The sequence below is a fragment of the Benincasa hispida genome, chromosome 1, assembly GCF_027475165.1.
Source record: "Benincasa hispida cultivar pf3 chromosome 1, pf3_genome.v1.1, whole genome shotgun sequence".
Classification (NCBI taxonomy): Eukaryota; Viridiplantae; Streptophyta; class Magnoliopsida; order Cucurbitales; family Cucurbitaceae; genus Benincasa; species Benincasa hispida.
This window is the reverse complement of record NC_143478.1, coordinates 51,954,448-51,972,017: the sequence shown is the minus strand read 5'-3', so window position 1 is coordinate 51,972,017 and position 17,570 is coordinate 51,954,448. Positions and strand designations below refer to the sequence as shown.

At 37.3% G+C, this 17,570-nt stretch overlaps 1 protein-coding gene across 9 annotated transcripts; it reads left to right on the top strand.

Annotated features, from left to right (window-relative positions):
* The first annotated feature begins 230 nt into the window (after positions 1 to 230).
* On the top strand, positions 231 to 13,046 carry LOC150038530 (pyrophosphate--fructose 6-phosphate 1-phosphotransferase subunit beta 1-like). Of its 9 annotated transcripts, none has more exons than XM_090310173.1 (8): positions 231 to 310; positions 522 to 627; positions 1,284 to 1,674; positions 1,762 to 1,868; positions 2,091 to 3,189; positions 5,357 to 8,498; positions 8,586 to 8,692; positions 8,915 to 9,900. In XM_090310173.1, the coding sequence occupies exons 6-8, from the start codon at positions 8,385 to 8,387 to the stop codon at positions 9,144 to 9,146; spliced, it is 453 nt and encodes a 150-aa protein (XP_090166299.1). In that variant the 5' UTR covers positions 231 to 310; positions 522 to 627; positions 1,284 to 1,674; positions 1,762 to 1,868; positions 2,091 to 3,189; positions 5,357 to 8,384; the 3' UTR covers positions 9,147 to 9,900. The 9 variants fall into 9 exon arrangements, 6 of the variants coding, with proteins under 6 accessions (XP_090166299.1, XP_090166290.1, XP_090166287.1 ...); XM_090310164.1 differs by having other exon boundaries at positions 1,284 to 1,868; positions 2,091 to 2,196; positions 2,361 to 3,189; XM_090310161.1 differs by having other exon boundaries at positions 1,284 to 1,868.
* The last annotated feature ends 4,524 nt before the right edge of the window (positions 13,047 to 17,570 follow it).

Here is a 17,570-nt window from a genome sequence, read left to right as displayed (position 1 = left end):
AAGTGATTGCCATTTGAATGCAATTCTTGATTTAAATGCATTTTTGTTTTATCAGGGTGGTTTTGATATGATATGCAGTGGGAGGGATCAGAATGAAACTCCAGATCAGGTTGAAAACTTTCCTTCCAGGAATTTTCATTTTGAGGACGTATTAGTTGTTGTCAAGGCATTAATAGGACACGTTCGGGTTCTATTTTCGAGTTAAGAAAGTCTTAAGAAATCTGTCAGAAAACCTTGATCTGGGTGACCTTGTTGTAATTGGTGGAGATGATTCCAACACAAATGCCTGTCTCCTCCCTGAAAACCTTAGGTATTTCTCAGAATTGTGAAATTTGTTTATTGCCTCCCTCCTTTTTGCTCTCTCTTTCTCACTCTCATTGTCATATATGGATAAGCTATTATATGTTATTTTTATTGCAGAAATCTATGGTTGAGTTATTAATTATTCTAGGGTACCATTGTTTTTTTTGTGCAAGATTCTGTTATCTATATTCTCCTTCATTCTGTTGATTTCCAATTAGGAGTAAGAATTTGAAAACTCGAGTGATTGGTTGCCCAAAAACTATTGATGGTGATCTCAAATGCAAAGAGGTCCCTACATGTTTTGGATTTGATTATGCTTGCAAGGTACTCATTTCTCTTTGTAACTACTTTAGAATTCATATTTCGTTTGGACTCAACTCTGGTGAACATTTGGGTACCACTTTTTTTTTTTTTTTTTGTGTGCAAGACTCTGTTATCTATATTCCCCTTCTTTCTATCGTTTTCAAATTAGGAGTAAGAATTTGAAAACCCGAGTGATTGGTTGCCCAAAAACTATTGATGGTGATCTCTAATGCAAAGAGATCCCCACAAGTTTTGGATTTGATTATGCTTGCAAGGTACTCATTTCTCTTTGTAACTGCTTTAGAATTCATTTTTCTTTTGGACTCAACTTTGGTGAATGTTGCAAAGTTGAAGTAGTTTCTCTAAGAATTCAAGGAAAAAATGGAATGTCGCATTCATGAGATGAGACTCTTAATAGGCTCTGCTGATGTTATGCAGATATTTTTTTGTAGAAATGAGTTCCATCGTATGATGGTTGATGCTCGAATTCGACAGGAAATATTACACTAATTGAAACTAAAAAATAGTTATGATGTGATGACATGTTCATAATAACCTGAATTATTGACATTACAAGTATTTCAAGATCAGATATGTCCACTTTTTTAAAAGTGTATATTTATAAATGAATAAAATAATATCAAATAATAAGGCCAATCTTGTTGCTTCATCTGTAGAAAACAGAGCACTTCACGGCTGGACACTTGATGAAGTGCACGACTGCGACACGTTCAAGACAATGGACCTATAAAATTAAAATGAAAAAACAATGAAACAGCCATTTTGAAGCCCAAAGGCTTATAATATCAGCCCAACCCAAAACTTAGCTTTAATGATAAATATGTAGAATTGGTTGCCCAATTTATCTACCCATATCGCAATCAGGTTAATTTTCTTGAAGTGATTTCTAGCTTTCACTTATTAGAATTGTTAGTGTGAATATGTGCAGTCTTGATGCGAAATGATTGCCATTTGAATGCAATTCTTGATTTAAATGCATTTTTGTTTTACCGGGGTGGTTTTGATATGATATGCAATGGGAGGGATAAGATTGAAACTCCAGATCAGGTGAAACTCTTCCTTCCCAGAATTTTCATTTTGAGACGTCTTAGTTGTAGTAAAGGCATTAATTGACAGTTCGGTTCTATTTTTCAGTTTAAGCAAGCTGAAGAAACTGCTTAGAACCTTGATCTGGGTGAACTTGTTGTAATTGGTGGAGATGATTCCAACACAAATGCCTGTCTCCTCCCTGAAAACCTTAGGTATTTTTCAGAACTATGAAATTTGTTTATTGCCTCCCTCCTTTTTGCAATCTCTTTCTCACTCTCATTTTCATATATGGATAAGTTATTATATGTTATTTTTGTTGCAGAAATATAAGGTTGAGTAATTAATTACTCTAGGGTACCTTTTTTCTTTTGTGTGTGTGTGTGTGCAAGACTCTGTTTTCTATATTCCCCATCTTTCTGTTGTTTTCAAATTAGGAATAAGAATTTGAAAACCCGAGTGATTGGTTGCCCAAAAACTATTGATGGTGATCTCAAATGCAAAGAGGTCCCCACAAGTTTTGGATTTGATTCTACTTGCAAGGTACTCATTTCTCTTTGTAACTGCTTTAGAATTCATATTTTGTTTGGACTCAACTTTGGTAAATGTTGCAATGTTGAAGTAGTTTCTTCAAGAATTCAAGAAAAAAATGGCATGTCGCATTCATGAGATGAGACTCTTAATAGGCTCTACTGATGTTTATGCAGATATATTTAGAAATGATTGGTAATGTGATGGTTGATGCTCGATCTACTTCAAAATATTTCCACTGTAAGCATTTTGCTTAATGAAATTGAAACTAAAGATAGTTCGTATGTGCTGACATGTTCATAATAACAGAATTATTGACATTACCAGTATTTCAAGATCAGATATGTCCACTTTTTAAAAAATATATATTTATAAATAATATCAATAATCAATAATAAAGCCCATCTTGTTGCTTCATCTGGAAAAAACAGATCACTTCACTATTGGACACTTGAATGGCACAACTGCAGCACGTTTAAGGCAAAGGACCTGCAAAATTAAAATGAAAAAACAATGAAACTGCCATTTTTAAGCCCAAAGGCTTATTATAATATCAGCCCGACCCAAAACTTAGCTTTAATGATAAATATGTAGAATTGGTTGCCCAATTTATCTACCCATATCGCAATCAGGTTAATTTTCTTGAAGTGATTTCTAGCTTTCACTTGTTAGAATTGTTAGTGTGAATTTGTGCATTCTTGATGTGAAGTGATTGCCATTTGAATGCAATTCTTGATTTAAATGCATTTTTGTTTTACCACGGTGGTTTTGATATGATATGTAGTGGGAGGGATAAGATTGAAACTCCGGATCAGGTGAAACTTTTTCTTTCCAGAATTTTCATTTTGAGACGTCTTAGTTGTGGTCAATGCATTAATTGACAATTCGGTTCTTTTTTCAGTTTAAACAAGCTGAAGAAACTGCTTAGAAGCTCGATATGGATGGCCTTGTAATTGGTGGAGATGATTCCAACACAAATGCCTGTCTCCTTGCTAAAAACTTTAGGTATTTTTCAGAACTATGAAATTTGTTTATTGCTGTTGAATATGGGAAATCACCTCTTTCCTTATACATATGATTTCATTCCTTGTACATTTTATTCTTTCCATATGTACATTTTTTAATACTTTTATAACGTTTTCCTTAATTAGCTATCATAGGTGTATATATAAGGGATGCTTCCTCTTGTAAAATTATCATAAAAAATAGAAGAAAAGTTATGTATTCGACATGGTATCAGAGCCAACCCTATAAATCTTTTCTATAGGTTTCATGTCTGAAACCCTAGAAAAGAAAACAGAAAACCTCAAACATACCTAGTAGCTCCATCGATTCCTTGCGTACAGCTTCACGTTCGAAGAAAAACCGCATTAAACCCAGCCAACAATCTAAAAACGTTCATTCGACGACCATCCGACCCAAAGCAAAAACAAATTCTCTTAAGCAAAAATGTTCATCCGACGACCACGAACCCGTCCATCAACTGGAAGTCATCGACCGTAGGTGTTGATTCTCGAAAGTGTCGTCTCCGATCGAGAGTAGTCGCGGATCGTGGGTAGAGTTCGTCGAACAAAATCGCGGCAGCATCATCAACAAAATCTCGTGGGAATAGGTTAAGTTGAGCCGGGTCGCACGAACGAAGTTGGGTCAAAATAGGGTCAGCATCTTTTGGGTCGGATCGGGTTGACGGAACCACGGGTGAACGGGTCAGAAATTGTACGGGTCGCGTAAACGAAGTCGGGTCGAATCGGGTCGGAATTTTTTGGGTCGGATCGGATGAAATCTCGAGTCTGGAGCTGAATCGGGTCTGGACGAATTTGATCAATTTTTTCATCGTTTTTTCCTTTTTTTCCTATTCTTGCTTAATTAATTATTTTGCCAATTAACGACTTTTATGGCATCTAATTCTAACAATACTGATGGGACTGTATTTCCAATTACTAATCACAAATTAAATGGAAGGAATTACCTACATTGGTCACAGTAAGTTATGATGTTCACATGTGGAAAAGGAAGGAAGATTACCTGTCAAGCAAAAATCCTATCACAGACCAATCTGATCAAAGATACAAGACAGAGAAAGCGAAAAATAATATGGTTATGTCATGGCTAATCAACTCCATGACAACAGAGATTGGTGAAGGTTTTTTTACTCTTCTCAACTGCAAGCGAAATCTAGGAAGCAGTTCGTGAAACTTATTCTGACCAAGAAAATACTGCAGAGTCATTAGAAATTTAAGGCAAAATTCATGAGCTATGACAAGGGGATATGCAAGTCACTCACTATTTTACTCAACTATCTCGACTTTGGCAGCAACTGAACGTATTTGAAAGCCATAAGTGGGAATGCGCTGCAGATGAAGCTACATTCAAAAAAATAGTTGAAACGAAACGAGTGTTCAAATTTCTACTTGGCCTTAATAAAGAACTCGATGAGGTACGTGGTAGAATATGTATTCAACAATTGCCTCCCTCCTTTTTTGCTCCCTTTTTCTCACTCTCATTTTCATATATGGATAAATTATTATATGTTATTTTTATTGCAAAAATATAAGGTTGAGTAATTAATTACTCTAGGGTACCACTTTTTTTTTTTTTTGTGTGCAAGACTCTGTTATCTATATTCCCCTTCTTTCTATCGTTTTCAAATTAGGAGTAAGAATTTGAAAACCCGAGTGATTGGTTGCCCAAAAACTATTGATGGTGATCTCAAATGCAAAGAGATCCCCACAAGTTTTGGATTTGATTATGCTTGCAAGGTACTCATTTCTCTTTGTAACTGATTTAGAATTCATTTTTCTTTTGGACTCAACTTTGGTGAATGTTGCAAAGTTGAAGTAGTTTCTCTAAGAATTCAAGGAAAAAATGGAATGTCGCATTCATGAGATGAGACTCTTAATAGGCTCTGCTGATGTTTATGCAGATATATTCAGAAATGATTGGTAATGTGATGGTTGATGCTCGATCTAAAGGAAAATATTACCACTTTAAGCATTTTACTTAATGAAATTGAAACTAAAAATAGTTATGATGTGCTGACATGTTCATGCTAACTGAATTATTGACATTACCAGTATTTCAAGTTCAGATATGTCCACTTTTTTAAAAGTGTATATTTATAAATGAATAAATAATATCAATAATAAGGCCAATCTTGTTGCTTCATCTGTAGAAAACAGAGCACTTCACGGCTGGACACTTGATGAAGTGCACGACTGCGACACGTTCAAGACAATGGAGCTACAAAATTAAAATGAAAAAACAATGAAACAGCCATTTTGAAGCCCAAAGGCTTATTATAATATCAGCCCGACCCAAAACTTAGCTTTAATGATAAATATGTAGAATTGGTTGCCCAATTTATCTACCCATATCGCAATCAGGTTAATTTTCTTGAAGTGATTTCTAGCTTTCACTTGTTAGAATTGTTAGTGTGAATTTGTGCATTCTTGATGTGAAGTGATTGCCATTTGAATGCAATTCTTGATTTAAATGCATTTTTGTTTTACCACGGTGGTTTTGATATGATATGTAGTGGGAGGGATAAGATTGAAACTCCGGATCAGGTGAAACTTTTTCTTTCCAGAATTTTCATTTTGAGACGTCTTAGTTGTGGTCAATGCATTAATTGACAATTCGGTTCTTTTTTCAGTTTAAACAAGCTGAAGAAACTGCTTAGAAGCTCGATATGGATGGCCTTGTAATTGGTGGAGATGATTCCAACACAAATGCCTGTCTCCTTGCTAAAAACTTTAGGTATTTTTCAGAACTATGAAATTTGTTTATTGCTGTTGAATATGGGAAATCACCTCTTTCCTTATACATATGATTTCATTCCTTGTACATTTTATTCTTTCCATATGTACATTTTTTAATACTTTTATAACGTTTTCCTTAATTAGCTATCATAGGTGTATATATAAGGGATGCTTCCTCTTGTAAAATTATCATAAAAAATAGAAGAAAAGTTATGTATTCGACATGGTATCAGAGCCAACCCTATAAATCTTTTCTATAGGTTTCATGTCTGAAACCCTAGAAAAGAAAACAGAAAACCTCAAACATACCTAGTAGCTCCATCGATTCCTTGCGTACAGCTTCACGTTCGAAGAAAAACCGCATTAAACCCAGCCAACAATCTAAAAACGTTCATTCGACGACCATCCGACCCAAAGCAAAAACAAATTCTCTTAAGCAAAAATGTTCATCCGACGACCACGAACCCGTCCATCAACTGGAAGTCATCGACCGTAGGTGTTGATTCTCGAAAGTGTCGTCTCCGATCGAGAGTAGTCGCGGATCGTGGGTAGAGTTCGTCGAACAAAATCGCGGCAGCATCATCAACAAAATCTCGTGGGAATAGGTTAAGTTGAGCCGGGTCGCACGAACGAAGTTGGGTCAAAATCGGGTCAGCATCTTTTGGGTCGGATCGGGTTGACGGAACCACGGGTGAACGGGTCAGAAATTGTACGGGTCGCGTAAACGAAGTCGGGTCGAATCGGGTCGGAATTTTTTGGGTCGGATCGGATGAAATCTCGAGTCTGGAGCTGAATCGGGTCTGGACGAATTTGATCAATTTTTTCATCGTTTTTTCCTTTTTTTCCTATTCTTGCTTAATTAATTATTTTGCCAATTAACGACTTTTATGGCATCTAATTCTAACAATACTGATGGGACTGTATTTCCAATTACTAATCACAAATTAAATGGAAGGAATTACCTACATTGGTCACAGTAAGTTATGATGTTCACATGTGGAAAAGGAAAGGAAGATTACCTGTCAAGCAAAAATCCTATCACAGACCAATCTGATCAAAGATACAAGACAGAGAAAGCGAAAAATAATATGGTTATGTCATGGCTAATCAACTCCATGACAACAGAGATTGGTGAAGGTTTTTTTACTCTTCTCAACTGCAAGCGAAATCTAGGAAGCAGTTCGTGAAACTTATTCTGACCAAGAAAATACTGCAGAGTCATTAGAAATTTAAGGCAAAATTCATGAGCTATGACAAGGGGATATGCAAGTCACTCACTATTTTACTCAACTATCTCGACTTTGGCAGCAACTGAACGTATTTGAAAGCCATAAGTGGGAATGCGCTGCAGATGAAGCTACATTCAAAAAAATAGTTGAAACGAAACGAGTGTTCAAATTTCTACTTGGCCTTAATAAAGAACTCGATGAGGTACGTGGTAGAATATGTATTCAACAATTGCCTCCCTCCTTTTTTGCTCCCTTTTTCTCACTCTCATTTTCATATATGGATAAATTATTATATGTTATTTTTATTGCAAAAATATAAGGTTGAGTAATTAATTACTCTAGGGTACCACTTTTTTTTTTTTTTGTGTGCAAGACTCTGTTATCTATATTCCCCTTCTTTCTATCGTTTTCAAATTAGGAGTAAGAATTTGAAAACCCGAGTGATTGGTTGCCCAAAAACTATTGATGGTGATCTCAAATGCAAAGAGATCCCCACAAGTTTTGGATTTGATTATGCTTGCAAGGTACTCATTTCTCTTTGTAACTGCTTTAGAATTCATATTTCTTTTGGACTCAACTTTGGTGAATGTTGCAAAGTTGAAGTAGTTTCTCTAAGAATTCAAGGAAAAAATGGAATGTCGCATTCATGAGATGAGACTCTTAATAGGCCTGCTGATGTTTATGCAGATATATTCAGAAATGATTGGTAATGTGATGGTTGATGCTCGATCTAAAGGAAAATATTACCACTTTAAGCATTTTACTTAATGAAATTGAAACTAAAAATAGTTATGATGTGCTGACATGTTCATAATAACTGAATTATTGACATTACCAGTATTTCAAGTTCAGATATGTCCACTTTTTTAAAAGTGTATATTTATAAATGAATAAATAATATCAATAATAAGGCCAATCTTGTTGCTTCATCTGTAGAAAACAGAGCACTTCACGGCTGGACACTTGATGAAGTGCACGACTGCGACACGTTCAAGACAATGGACCTATAAAATTAAAATGAAAAAACAATGAAACAGCCATTTTGAAGCCCAAAGGCTTATAATATCAGCCCAACCCAAAACTTAGCTTTAATGATAAATATGTAGAATTGGTTGCCCAATTTATCTACCCATATCGCAATCAGGTTAATTTTCTTGAAGTGATTTCTAGCTTTCACTTATTAGAATTGTTAGTGTGAATATGTGCAGTCTTGATGCGAAATGATTGCCATTTGAATGCAATTCTTGATTTAAATGCATTTTTGTTTTACCGGGGTGGTTTTGATATGATATGCAATGGGAGGGATAAGATTGAAACTCCAGATCAGGTGAAACTCTTCCTTCCCAGAATTTTCATTTTGAGACGTCTTAGTTGTAGTAAAGGCATTAATTGACAGTTCGGTTCTATTTTTCAGTTTAAGCAAGCTGAAGAAACTGCTCAGAACCTTGATCTGGGTGAACTTGTTGTAATTGGTGGAGATGATTCCAACACAAATGCCTGTCTCCTCCCTGAAAACCTTAGGTATTTTTCAGAACTATGAAATTTGTTTATTGCCTCCCTCCTTTTTGCAATCTCTTTCTCACTCTCATTTTCATATATGGATAAGTTATTATATGTTATTTTTATTGCAGAAATATAAGGTTGAGTAATTAATTACTCTAGGGTACCTTTTTTCTTTTTTGTGTGTGTGTGTGCAAGACTCTGTTTTCTATATTCCCCATCTTTCTGTTGTTTTCAAATTAGGAATAAGAATTTGAAAACCCGAGTGATTGGTTGCCCAAAAACTATTGATGGTGATCTCAAATGCAAAGAGGTCCCCACAAGTTTTGGATTTGATTCTACTTGCAAGGTACTCATTTCTCTTTGTAACTGCTTTAGAATTTATATTTTGTTTGGACTCAACTTTGGTAAATGTTGCAAAGTTGAAGTAGTTTCTTCAAGAATTCAAGAAAAAAATGGCATGTCGCATTCATGAGATGAGACTCTTAATAGGCTCTACTGATGTTTATGCAGATATATTTAGAAATGATTGGTAATGTGATGGTTGATGCTCGATCTACTTCAAAATATTTCCACTGTAAGCATTTTGCTTAATGAAATTGAAACTAAAGGTAGTTCGTATGTGCTGACATGTTCATAATAACAGAATTATTGACATTACCAGTATTTCAAGATCAGATATGTCCACTTTTTAAAAAATATATATTTATAAATATTATCAATAATCAATAATAAAGCCCATCTTGTTGCTTCATCTGGAAAAAACAGAGCACTTCACTATTGGACACTTGAATGGCACAACTGCAGCACGTTTAAGGCAAAGGACCTGCAAAATTAAAATTAAAAAAGAATGAAACTGCCATTTTTAAGCCCAAAGGCTTATAATATCAGTCCAACCCAAAACTTAGCTTTAATGATAAATATGTATAATTGGTTGCCCAATTTATCTACCCATATCGCAATCAGGTTAATTTTCTTGAAGTGATTTCTAGCTTTCACTTGTTAGAATTGTTAGTGTGAATATGTGCATTGATCCGGATGGCCTTGTTGTAATTGGTGGAGATGATTCCAACACAAATGCATGTCTCCTTGCTGAAAACTTTAGGTATTTTTCAGAACTATGAAATTTATTTATTGCCTCCCTCTTTTTTACTCTCTCTTTCTCACTCTCATTGTCATATATGGATAAGCTATTATATGTTATTTTTATTGCAGAAATATAAGGTTGACTTTCCTTCGATTACATCTCCATCTTTCTTTACTTAGCATCCTTAACTTTTATAGCATCACTTAGTGATAACGGGCAGAAATGCACATTATGCTAAGTTATTAAACAATGAAGGTTTGCGTTGATAAAATATGTTTGATTGCGTCCAAAAAACATTAAGTTCATAACATTGCAGTCACATGCATTCATCGCATAGAAACAGTTAAATTTTGTATTTTTATGCAAAATATGCATTGACCCAAAGTGGAAAGTGCGATCACAAGAAATCAATGGTCGAGTGCAGCGTTACCGCAAGACCTTGTGGTGATTTGTGCTTGCAAACATCTGCTCAAGAGGGTGCCGCATAGAGCCGGCGTAACTCGGTGGGCACATCTGGGTGAAAAGTATAATTAATCACGATGGGACAGAAAGCTGATGACGGTCGAATCTATGTTGACAAGCCGCTAACGATAACAATTACACTTAGCTTTTCGGTGACAAATATTCGGCGCATCAGTCAAAGAATTAAAGTCATCCCATTTGTGCAATCATAAGAGAGAAGTCGCCTTTCACCCCGAAGCTCTATAAATACCGAAGGCAACCTTTAGAAAAGGGGTTCATTTAGTTCAGCAAGTTCGGATACTTAAATAATTTTCTCCATAGATAGAATAGCCTTGTTCTTTATTTTCTTTTATTTTAAGGCGGAAGCGAGAGAAGTGAGATTGTGCCAATAGATCGTTCCGGTGAACTTGGGAGAGTGCCAGAAGCTTCAAGATCAGAGAGAGGGCCAACTCTTGCGGAAGCAGGAATATCTTTTGAACAGAATAGAGTTGACAGTGTAAAGGCCTTGGGAAGCAAGGGATTGCTACCAGGCTCTCTATCCTTATCTTCCATTATCATTTTGTACTCAAACTTATCTATAGAAATGAAATTTACTTCTTTATGTTCACTCTCTGTTTATTACGCATGAGTAGCTAAATGTCAACCCCGTACTCTATTTTCCTACAAAAGTAGGTAACAAGCTAGCATGTTAAGTAAAATTGAGAAGGAAGATAAAGAAAGTAGGAAGATGAAGGAAGAAAATTCTAAGTATTAGAAATACTTAGATGTGTGAGTTTAGATAATATAACAAGTGGAAATTTGGCTAAGTATGGAAGCATAGTGTAGACATGCGTTGATGGAGAAGAGTGAACGCATGAGGTTGCGTGAGTAGCAATCAAGGCTTGTAGAGGCTAAGTGTTGAAGGCAAGGGTAAGCTAGGCATTGGTACCAAGGGTGAACGCATGAGTGAAGCTATGATGCGTTGGTAAGCAGCCAAAGGCATACGGTGCAAGGGCATGCAGTGAGGGAGGCATGCGACGTTGGACGTGATGGACGCGATGGATACAGCCTATGCATTGGTGCTATACAGCCTATAGGTTGGTGCTATGCAGCCTATGCGTTGGTGCTATACAGCCTATGCATTGGTGTTATGCTACGAAGCGAGAAAGGCTTAACGCATGGTTGATATGATAAGAGCTATGCGTTGGCTTAGAAGTGTGTGACCAAAGGAGAGACGCAAAAGCCTTTAGATGAGCTATGCGTTAGCTAGATTGGGCAATACGTTGAGAAGGAGGTATGCGTTGGCTTAGAAGGGCTTGACAAGGATGATGAGCACATGCGTTGGAGGTTGAATGGGCGCAAGGATGCACTGAGAAACATCAGATCATGGAACGCATATTGAAGCCATAAGCACAAGGTTACGTTGGACGATAGGTGCAATTGGATGAACGCATGGGGCATGCGTCGATGTGCCACCAGATGGGTGTATAAGCCGAGTGTTAGGCGCAATTGGATGAATGCATGGGGCATGCGTCATGTGCCACCAGACGGGTGCATAAGCCAAGCGATGAGCACAAAGATTGCTATGCATTAGGCCATGCGATGGGTAGTAGGCACGAGCTGAAGGCTTGGACGCATAGAAGGCTTAAACGTCTAACGCAATGTATGGACGCAAGGCATGGTTGCATGGTAATGAAGTTGCCGCCTAGTCAAGTTAAGGCCTAAGAATTGAGCTAAGTGTTCAACATACAGTAAACATATACATGAAGGAGATTGCCAAAGACTGTGAATGACTCTAAATGTTTTAAATGTTTTATGTAAATTGCTTAAGCTTATGAATGTTTAGCAATGCATGTTTAGTGAAAGCTATTTATGACAATTAATCTCAAATAGCTATGTAGCAACGCATCTCACATGAATGTTATATTTATGCTATGCTTTACAATGACCATGAGGATGCGTTAGTAAGGAATGTGTTTGGGTAACTAAGTTATTAAGAGATAAAAATATGCAAGTAAGTATAAATAGCTCAGTACTGAGGTACACGAAGAAGGTACTGAAGCTTGGACTAAAAAGTGAATAGCTCAATACTGAAGTACATGGAGAAGGTACTAAAGCTTTGTCTTAGAATTTGAATAGCTCGATACTGAAAGACATGGAGAAGGTATCTGAGCAGCTCGATACTGAAGTACACGGAGAAGGTATCTGAGCAATAGTACCTAAGGTACGACGGTACTTAAACTAGAATTATACAAATAAATGAAAAGTTATTATTGGTAGTGTCGAGATCACTCCACTTTAGCTATGAATTGATGTTAAGGGATTGAGTAAAGGTTCTCTCTCAACTAAGAATGAAAATTATGATTGTAGGAAGCGAAAAAAAAGGGTTCCTTCCTAGTTAAGTAGTAATGCGGTAAAGAATGATAAGGAGTGAGCAAAAGAGCCACTCTAGACAAATAGACCAAGGATAGTCTAGCAAAGTTAGAAAATGCTATGTGATGTCAATGATGTCATGAATAATAGTTGCCAAGTTTATATTTCAGTAAAAGCTTTCTGTTTAAATATGAAATTAATGTATAAATGTTATACTTAAATGTTAGTCACTCTCTGAGCATCTAGCTCATGTTTTCAAATGTTTTCCTTTCAGGTAGCGGTCAGTTACCAAAAGAGTTCGCTGCTGCTGCTCTGCCACTTAAAGAGTCAGGTTGAAGGAAGCTTAATTGAAAACCTGTATTTAGTTAGTACACATGTGTCTGTCTAGTGACTAGTATTCTAGTTGGGGCTCACTAAATTGTAAGAGTCATGTATGAACAATGCTACAAAAACCTATAATGTAAATGTGTTAAGTTCTGAATTAATTGTATAGTGTATTGATGATATATACTTTTTAAGGGTTTAAAACTATTTAACAGGTTAATTAGGCAGTAAGTGCCAGTAAAAGGGTTGGTAACTACTACAGTCACCACTCCATCCGGGTTTGGAGAGTAATCTGAGGTGGGGTGTGACACTAAATCTGTCGAATGGGTTGAGAAGCATTTAGCTAGCATAACTTGGGATCTTCATTCTATGCGATTATCTTGTATTATGTATGCTTCATTCATCCATTAGAAATACTCATGAGGGCAGTCTAAGGATAGGATCTAGGCTTGGGAAAGTCAGGTTAGAATCTAAGCTTGGGAGAGTCAGATTATAACACATAATCAAGAGATAGGAGCTTAAGAATAAGACTATTTTCTATTAACGTATCGCATGCATCCTAGAGATAGGATATAATTATGTGTAGTCACCTTGTCTTTGTGTGCATCTTGCATCATCGCATAGGAAAAGAGTACAGACTTAGGAATAAGCTCTATGGACATTGTTGCATTCAACACATGCGTGCTAGAACTAGGAGCACCGCATTTGCATTGGAAAATGATTTGCTGTCATGAGTGTAGCATGATCACATAGTTTGACGCATTCCCAGGAAACGCTAGCTAAAGACCTTCTCAATCTGTTCCTTTGCATATTCAGTGTATCTACCGCATAATCGAACTTTTCTCAAATCTGCCGCATTTATTTACTTTATTACCGTAAACAACAACCCAAACAACTATTTGATTTATTTGGTTACCACAGAGTCTTTTGAGAAATTATGACTGCATATCGTTTTCTCAAGTCCCTGAGTTCAACCCTGGACTTACCACGAAACTCAGTGGGGTTTATAGTTGGATTCCAATGAGAAAACTTGTTGCTCAACATATTTCCATCACCGCATTTTATTCCACATTTTCATCACATAAAATAACGTATCAAGTTTTTGGCGCCGTTGTCAGCGACTTCGAAAAATTAGTGTGCTAACGGTAATTTTTTTTATTTCTTTGCAGCTCTCAATCTCTAAAGAATTATGACTCGAAGATTGAGATGACGTTTCAAAGAAGATTAAGAGACAACCGCCAACAACAACAACCAGATAAAGACAATATGGCGAAGCAGTCTGGAAACGAAGCACCAACGAAAACAACGTCATGGCGAATCCAATCCTACTGGCAAACGATCGTAATAGGCCCATTAGGGATTATGCATCGCCAAACCTCTACGATTTCTCTCCAGGAATCATGAGGTCTGCCCTTGATGGAAGCCAATTCAAAATGAAACTGGTGATGCTGCAGATGATCCAGACTGCAGAACAGTTCAAAAAAAGGCGTGGCGAGGACCCGCACGCCCACCTCGGAAGTTTTATAGAAATCTGCAACACTTTTGTGTTACCGTATATCTCCACCGAGGAAATTCGACTCACCTTGTTCCCATTTTTCTTATGCGATCAAGCAAGAAAATGGGCGTATTCTCTCGAACCGGGAGAGATAACTTCGTGGGAACAAGTCGTCGAAAAGTTCATGAAGAAATATTTCCCACCAACCGAGAATGCCAGGAGAAGGAAATTAGTAACGAATTTTGAACAAGAAAATGACGAATCGCTCAACGATGCCTGGGCGAGGTTCAAGAGGCTGGTAAGAGACTGTCCACATAATGGCTTACCAGACTACTTGCAGATGGAGATTTTTTACCAAGGACTGAACCCTGCTTCGTAGACCGCTGCCTATGTGGCAACAGCTGGTGGTCTTCTTGACAAAAAACATATGAGGAGGCCAAAAGTATACTTGATCGCATTTCCAAAAATCACGAGGATTGACGGGAAAGCGATCAAAGATTAAGAATTAAAGACAATGACACAAACAACAGGGCCATCACATCCCTTCAAAATCAAATGTCTGCGATGATAAGTTTGATACAAGGCATCACAATCAATAACACGGGAGCGAAGAAAGGGTAGGTTAACGCAATTGCTCAAACGACCGCAAGTTGTATCATCTGTGGAGATGCTCATTCGATGGAAGAATTCCCATAAAATCTGTCAAACCCCCTCCTAGATTACCCTTTTATTCTGGAAGAGGATATAACCGTGGTAGTTACTAGCCCTATTGCCAGCACCCACCACCCATGCCTTCTAATCTAAATACCAACCTACTTAAAACATTCGAAATATACGCATACAACAAACCTCCCTTAAGGTTCTACAAAGATTACATAATACATGCATACAGCCAAGACATTACATTTACAGAAAAATATTCACAGATGGCCCAAACATTCCTAAAGAAGCCCTAGTCCCTCTCAAAACATGTGTACATAAACAGATCATCAACATAAATCTTCTTAATAAGTCAAGTCTTTCAGTGGCAAGCAGCAACAAGAATCAACCTTGAGGAAACTGACCGCTACCTGAGAAGGGAAAACACAGAGGTTTCGTGAGCTTAAAGCCCAGTGAGTGACTATAAAATCGTATAACATTATGCATTACATTACTATAAGCATGTAAATATACTAATGAGTGTTTCAAGCAATTATCTCTAAATGTAGCTTTAAACCATTCTTAGATATCATCAAACATCATTATTCCCTAGTTGAGAATGAGCCTAAATGCTCTAGCTCTCAACGTTTATTACCGACCAAGAGACCCATATTTTGGCCTCTCATTCAGAACTGCCTACGTGCATGTGGCCATACTAAGTACTGTCATACCTTAGGTACTTCCGCTTAGATACTTTCTCAAATTTGTCCTTCAGTATCGAGCTACTAAGATACCTTCTCAAATGTCCTTCGGTATCAAGTTGGTAGGTACCTTCTTAAATGTTCTTCGGTATTAGGGTATTTTGTATCATAAAGTTAAGTTATGTTGCTTACCATCTACACAAGAACTCATTCTCTCTTAGCCTTCCTCTATGAAGCATATTTTAACACTAGAACTTAACTTTTGAAATGATTACATGACATACCTTAGCCTGTGCTACACATATACAAGCCGTGGAACATGCATTAAGTTATTCTCCATCTATTTGTTGCTTGAGGAAGTATAAATTCATCACTAATGTCACTGTAACTTACCTGATCTTATATGCATAGGTACTGGAGACATTAATTCACTTAGTCGCTCACCGCTCGTCAAGCTTTTAATGGTTTATACGCCTCTCCTAGCTCTTCTTGGCCTGAAAGGACATAATTCCCGATTAAACTACTTAGAATCCTTAGTAAAATACCTCAATTAATTCATTTATTAAAGGAACTTTCATCAACACAGACAGTTTTATTGGCGAGATCCCCCTGAGAGATGTCAGCAAGATCCTCGAGATCCTCTAGAGCGATGCTACCGAGATCCTCTAAAGCGATACCAGTGAGATCCTCTAGAGCGATACCAGCGAGATCCTCTAGAGAGATACCGCACATTTTCATACTTGGGGTTGTCAGGCAGAGGGAGTCCTTCTTTTCAGTACTCTATATAAATAGAAGAAAAAGAATTTCCATCTCGCTCTCGGGGACCTTAGGGTTCAGTCAAGAGCTGGGAAGAAGAGCTATCAGGGTGACTTTGTATCTTTTCTGGGTATACTCAGTATAGGTATAGCAGGCGAACTAGCGTGGCCGATACGCAGCGAAGCAGGTGTATTAGTAGTAGGATAGGCGAACAGTCGGAAATAGCTTTAAGGTTCGTAAGGAGCAGGGACTTCATCTTTTATGAATGCATACACCCAGCGAGATCCTCTAAAGCGAGAGCAAGCATTTCCTGGCAAATTTTCATCCTAACGATACTCACCTTACCAGCGATACTCAGCCCAATTCCTAGCGAGATTTCCTTCTAGAGCAAGGTTGGAGAGATTCTCTAGAGCGAGATCAGCGAGATTTCCTCTATAGGCGAGATCCTCATCCCCACATCTCGCTATAACTCCCACGGTGAACTGGTTGCTTGTTCAACCCAAGCAGTTGTCTGCTTATGCACCGATTCCCTGTTACAACTTTAAAAATTCATAACTTGAAATCCATAGCACTTTTAAAGAAACTTCCTTCTACAAACTTGTTTATTTCTTACCTTGAAATTTCAGCCAAGAATTCCTTCTAGTTTGGCCTGGGACTTCCAATTTTCACCTCGGGCCCTGATTAACCCAAGATTTTGCCTCCTCTGTTCTTTCTTCACTTCTTGTTCTTCTGGGTGCAATCTTCCTCCGACAAGACAACCTCGCAAACTAGCTTTTCTCAGTTTCCAAATGACACTGATTTTACTAAATTTGCTCATGTCAATTGCCGAAACCATGCTTTTGAAGTTATTCTTCCAAAAACTTCCCACCGCTTTCAGAGTTCAAGGATTAACTGTCATGCCACCCCTCATTTAGTATGTTTTTCCTTCCCTTCCATCATAACTCCTATAGACAAACATGAATTGCTACTTAATAAATATAATATGACATTCCTTTGGCTAAACATGCTTATCTAGGAAACCTAGAGTTTGGGGTTTACAAAATCCGCAGTCAGTATGCTTCATAAAGAACAATCCCTATTTAG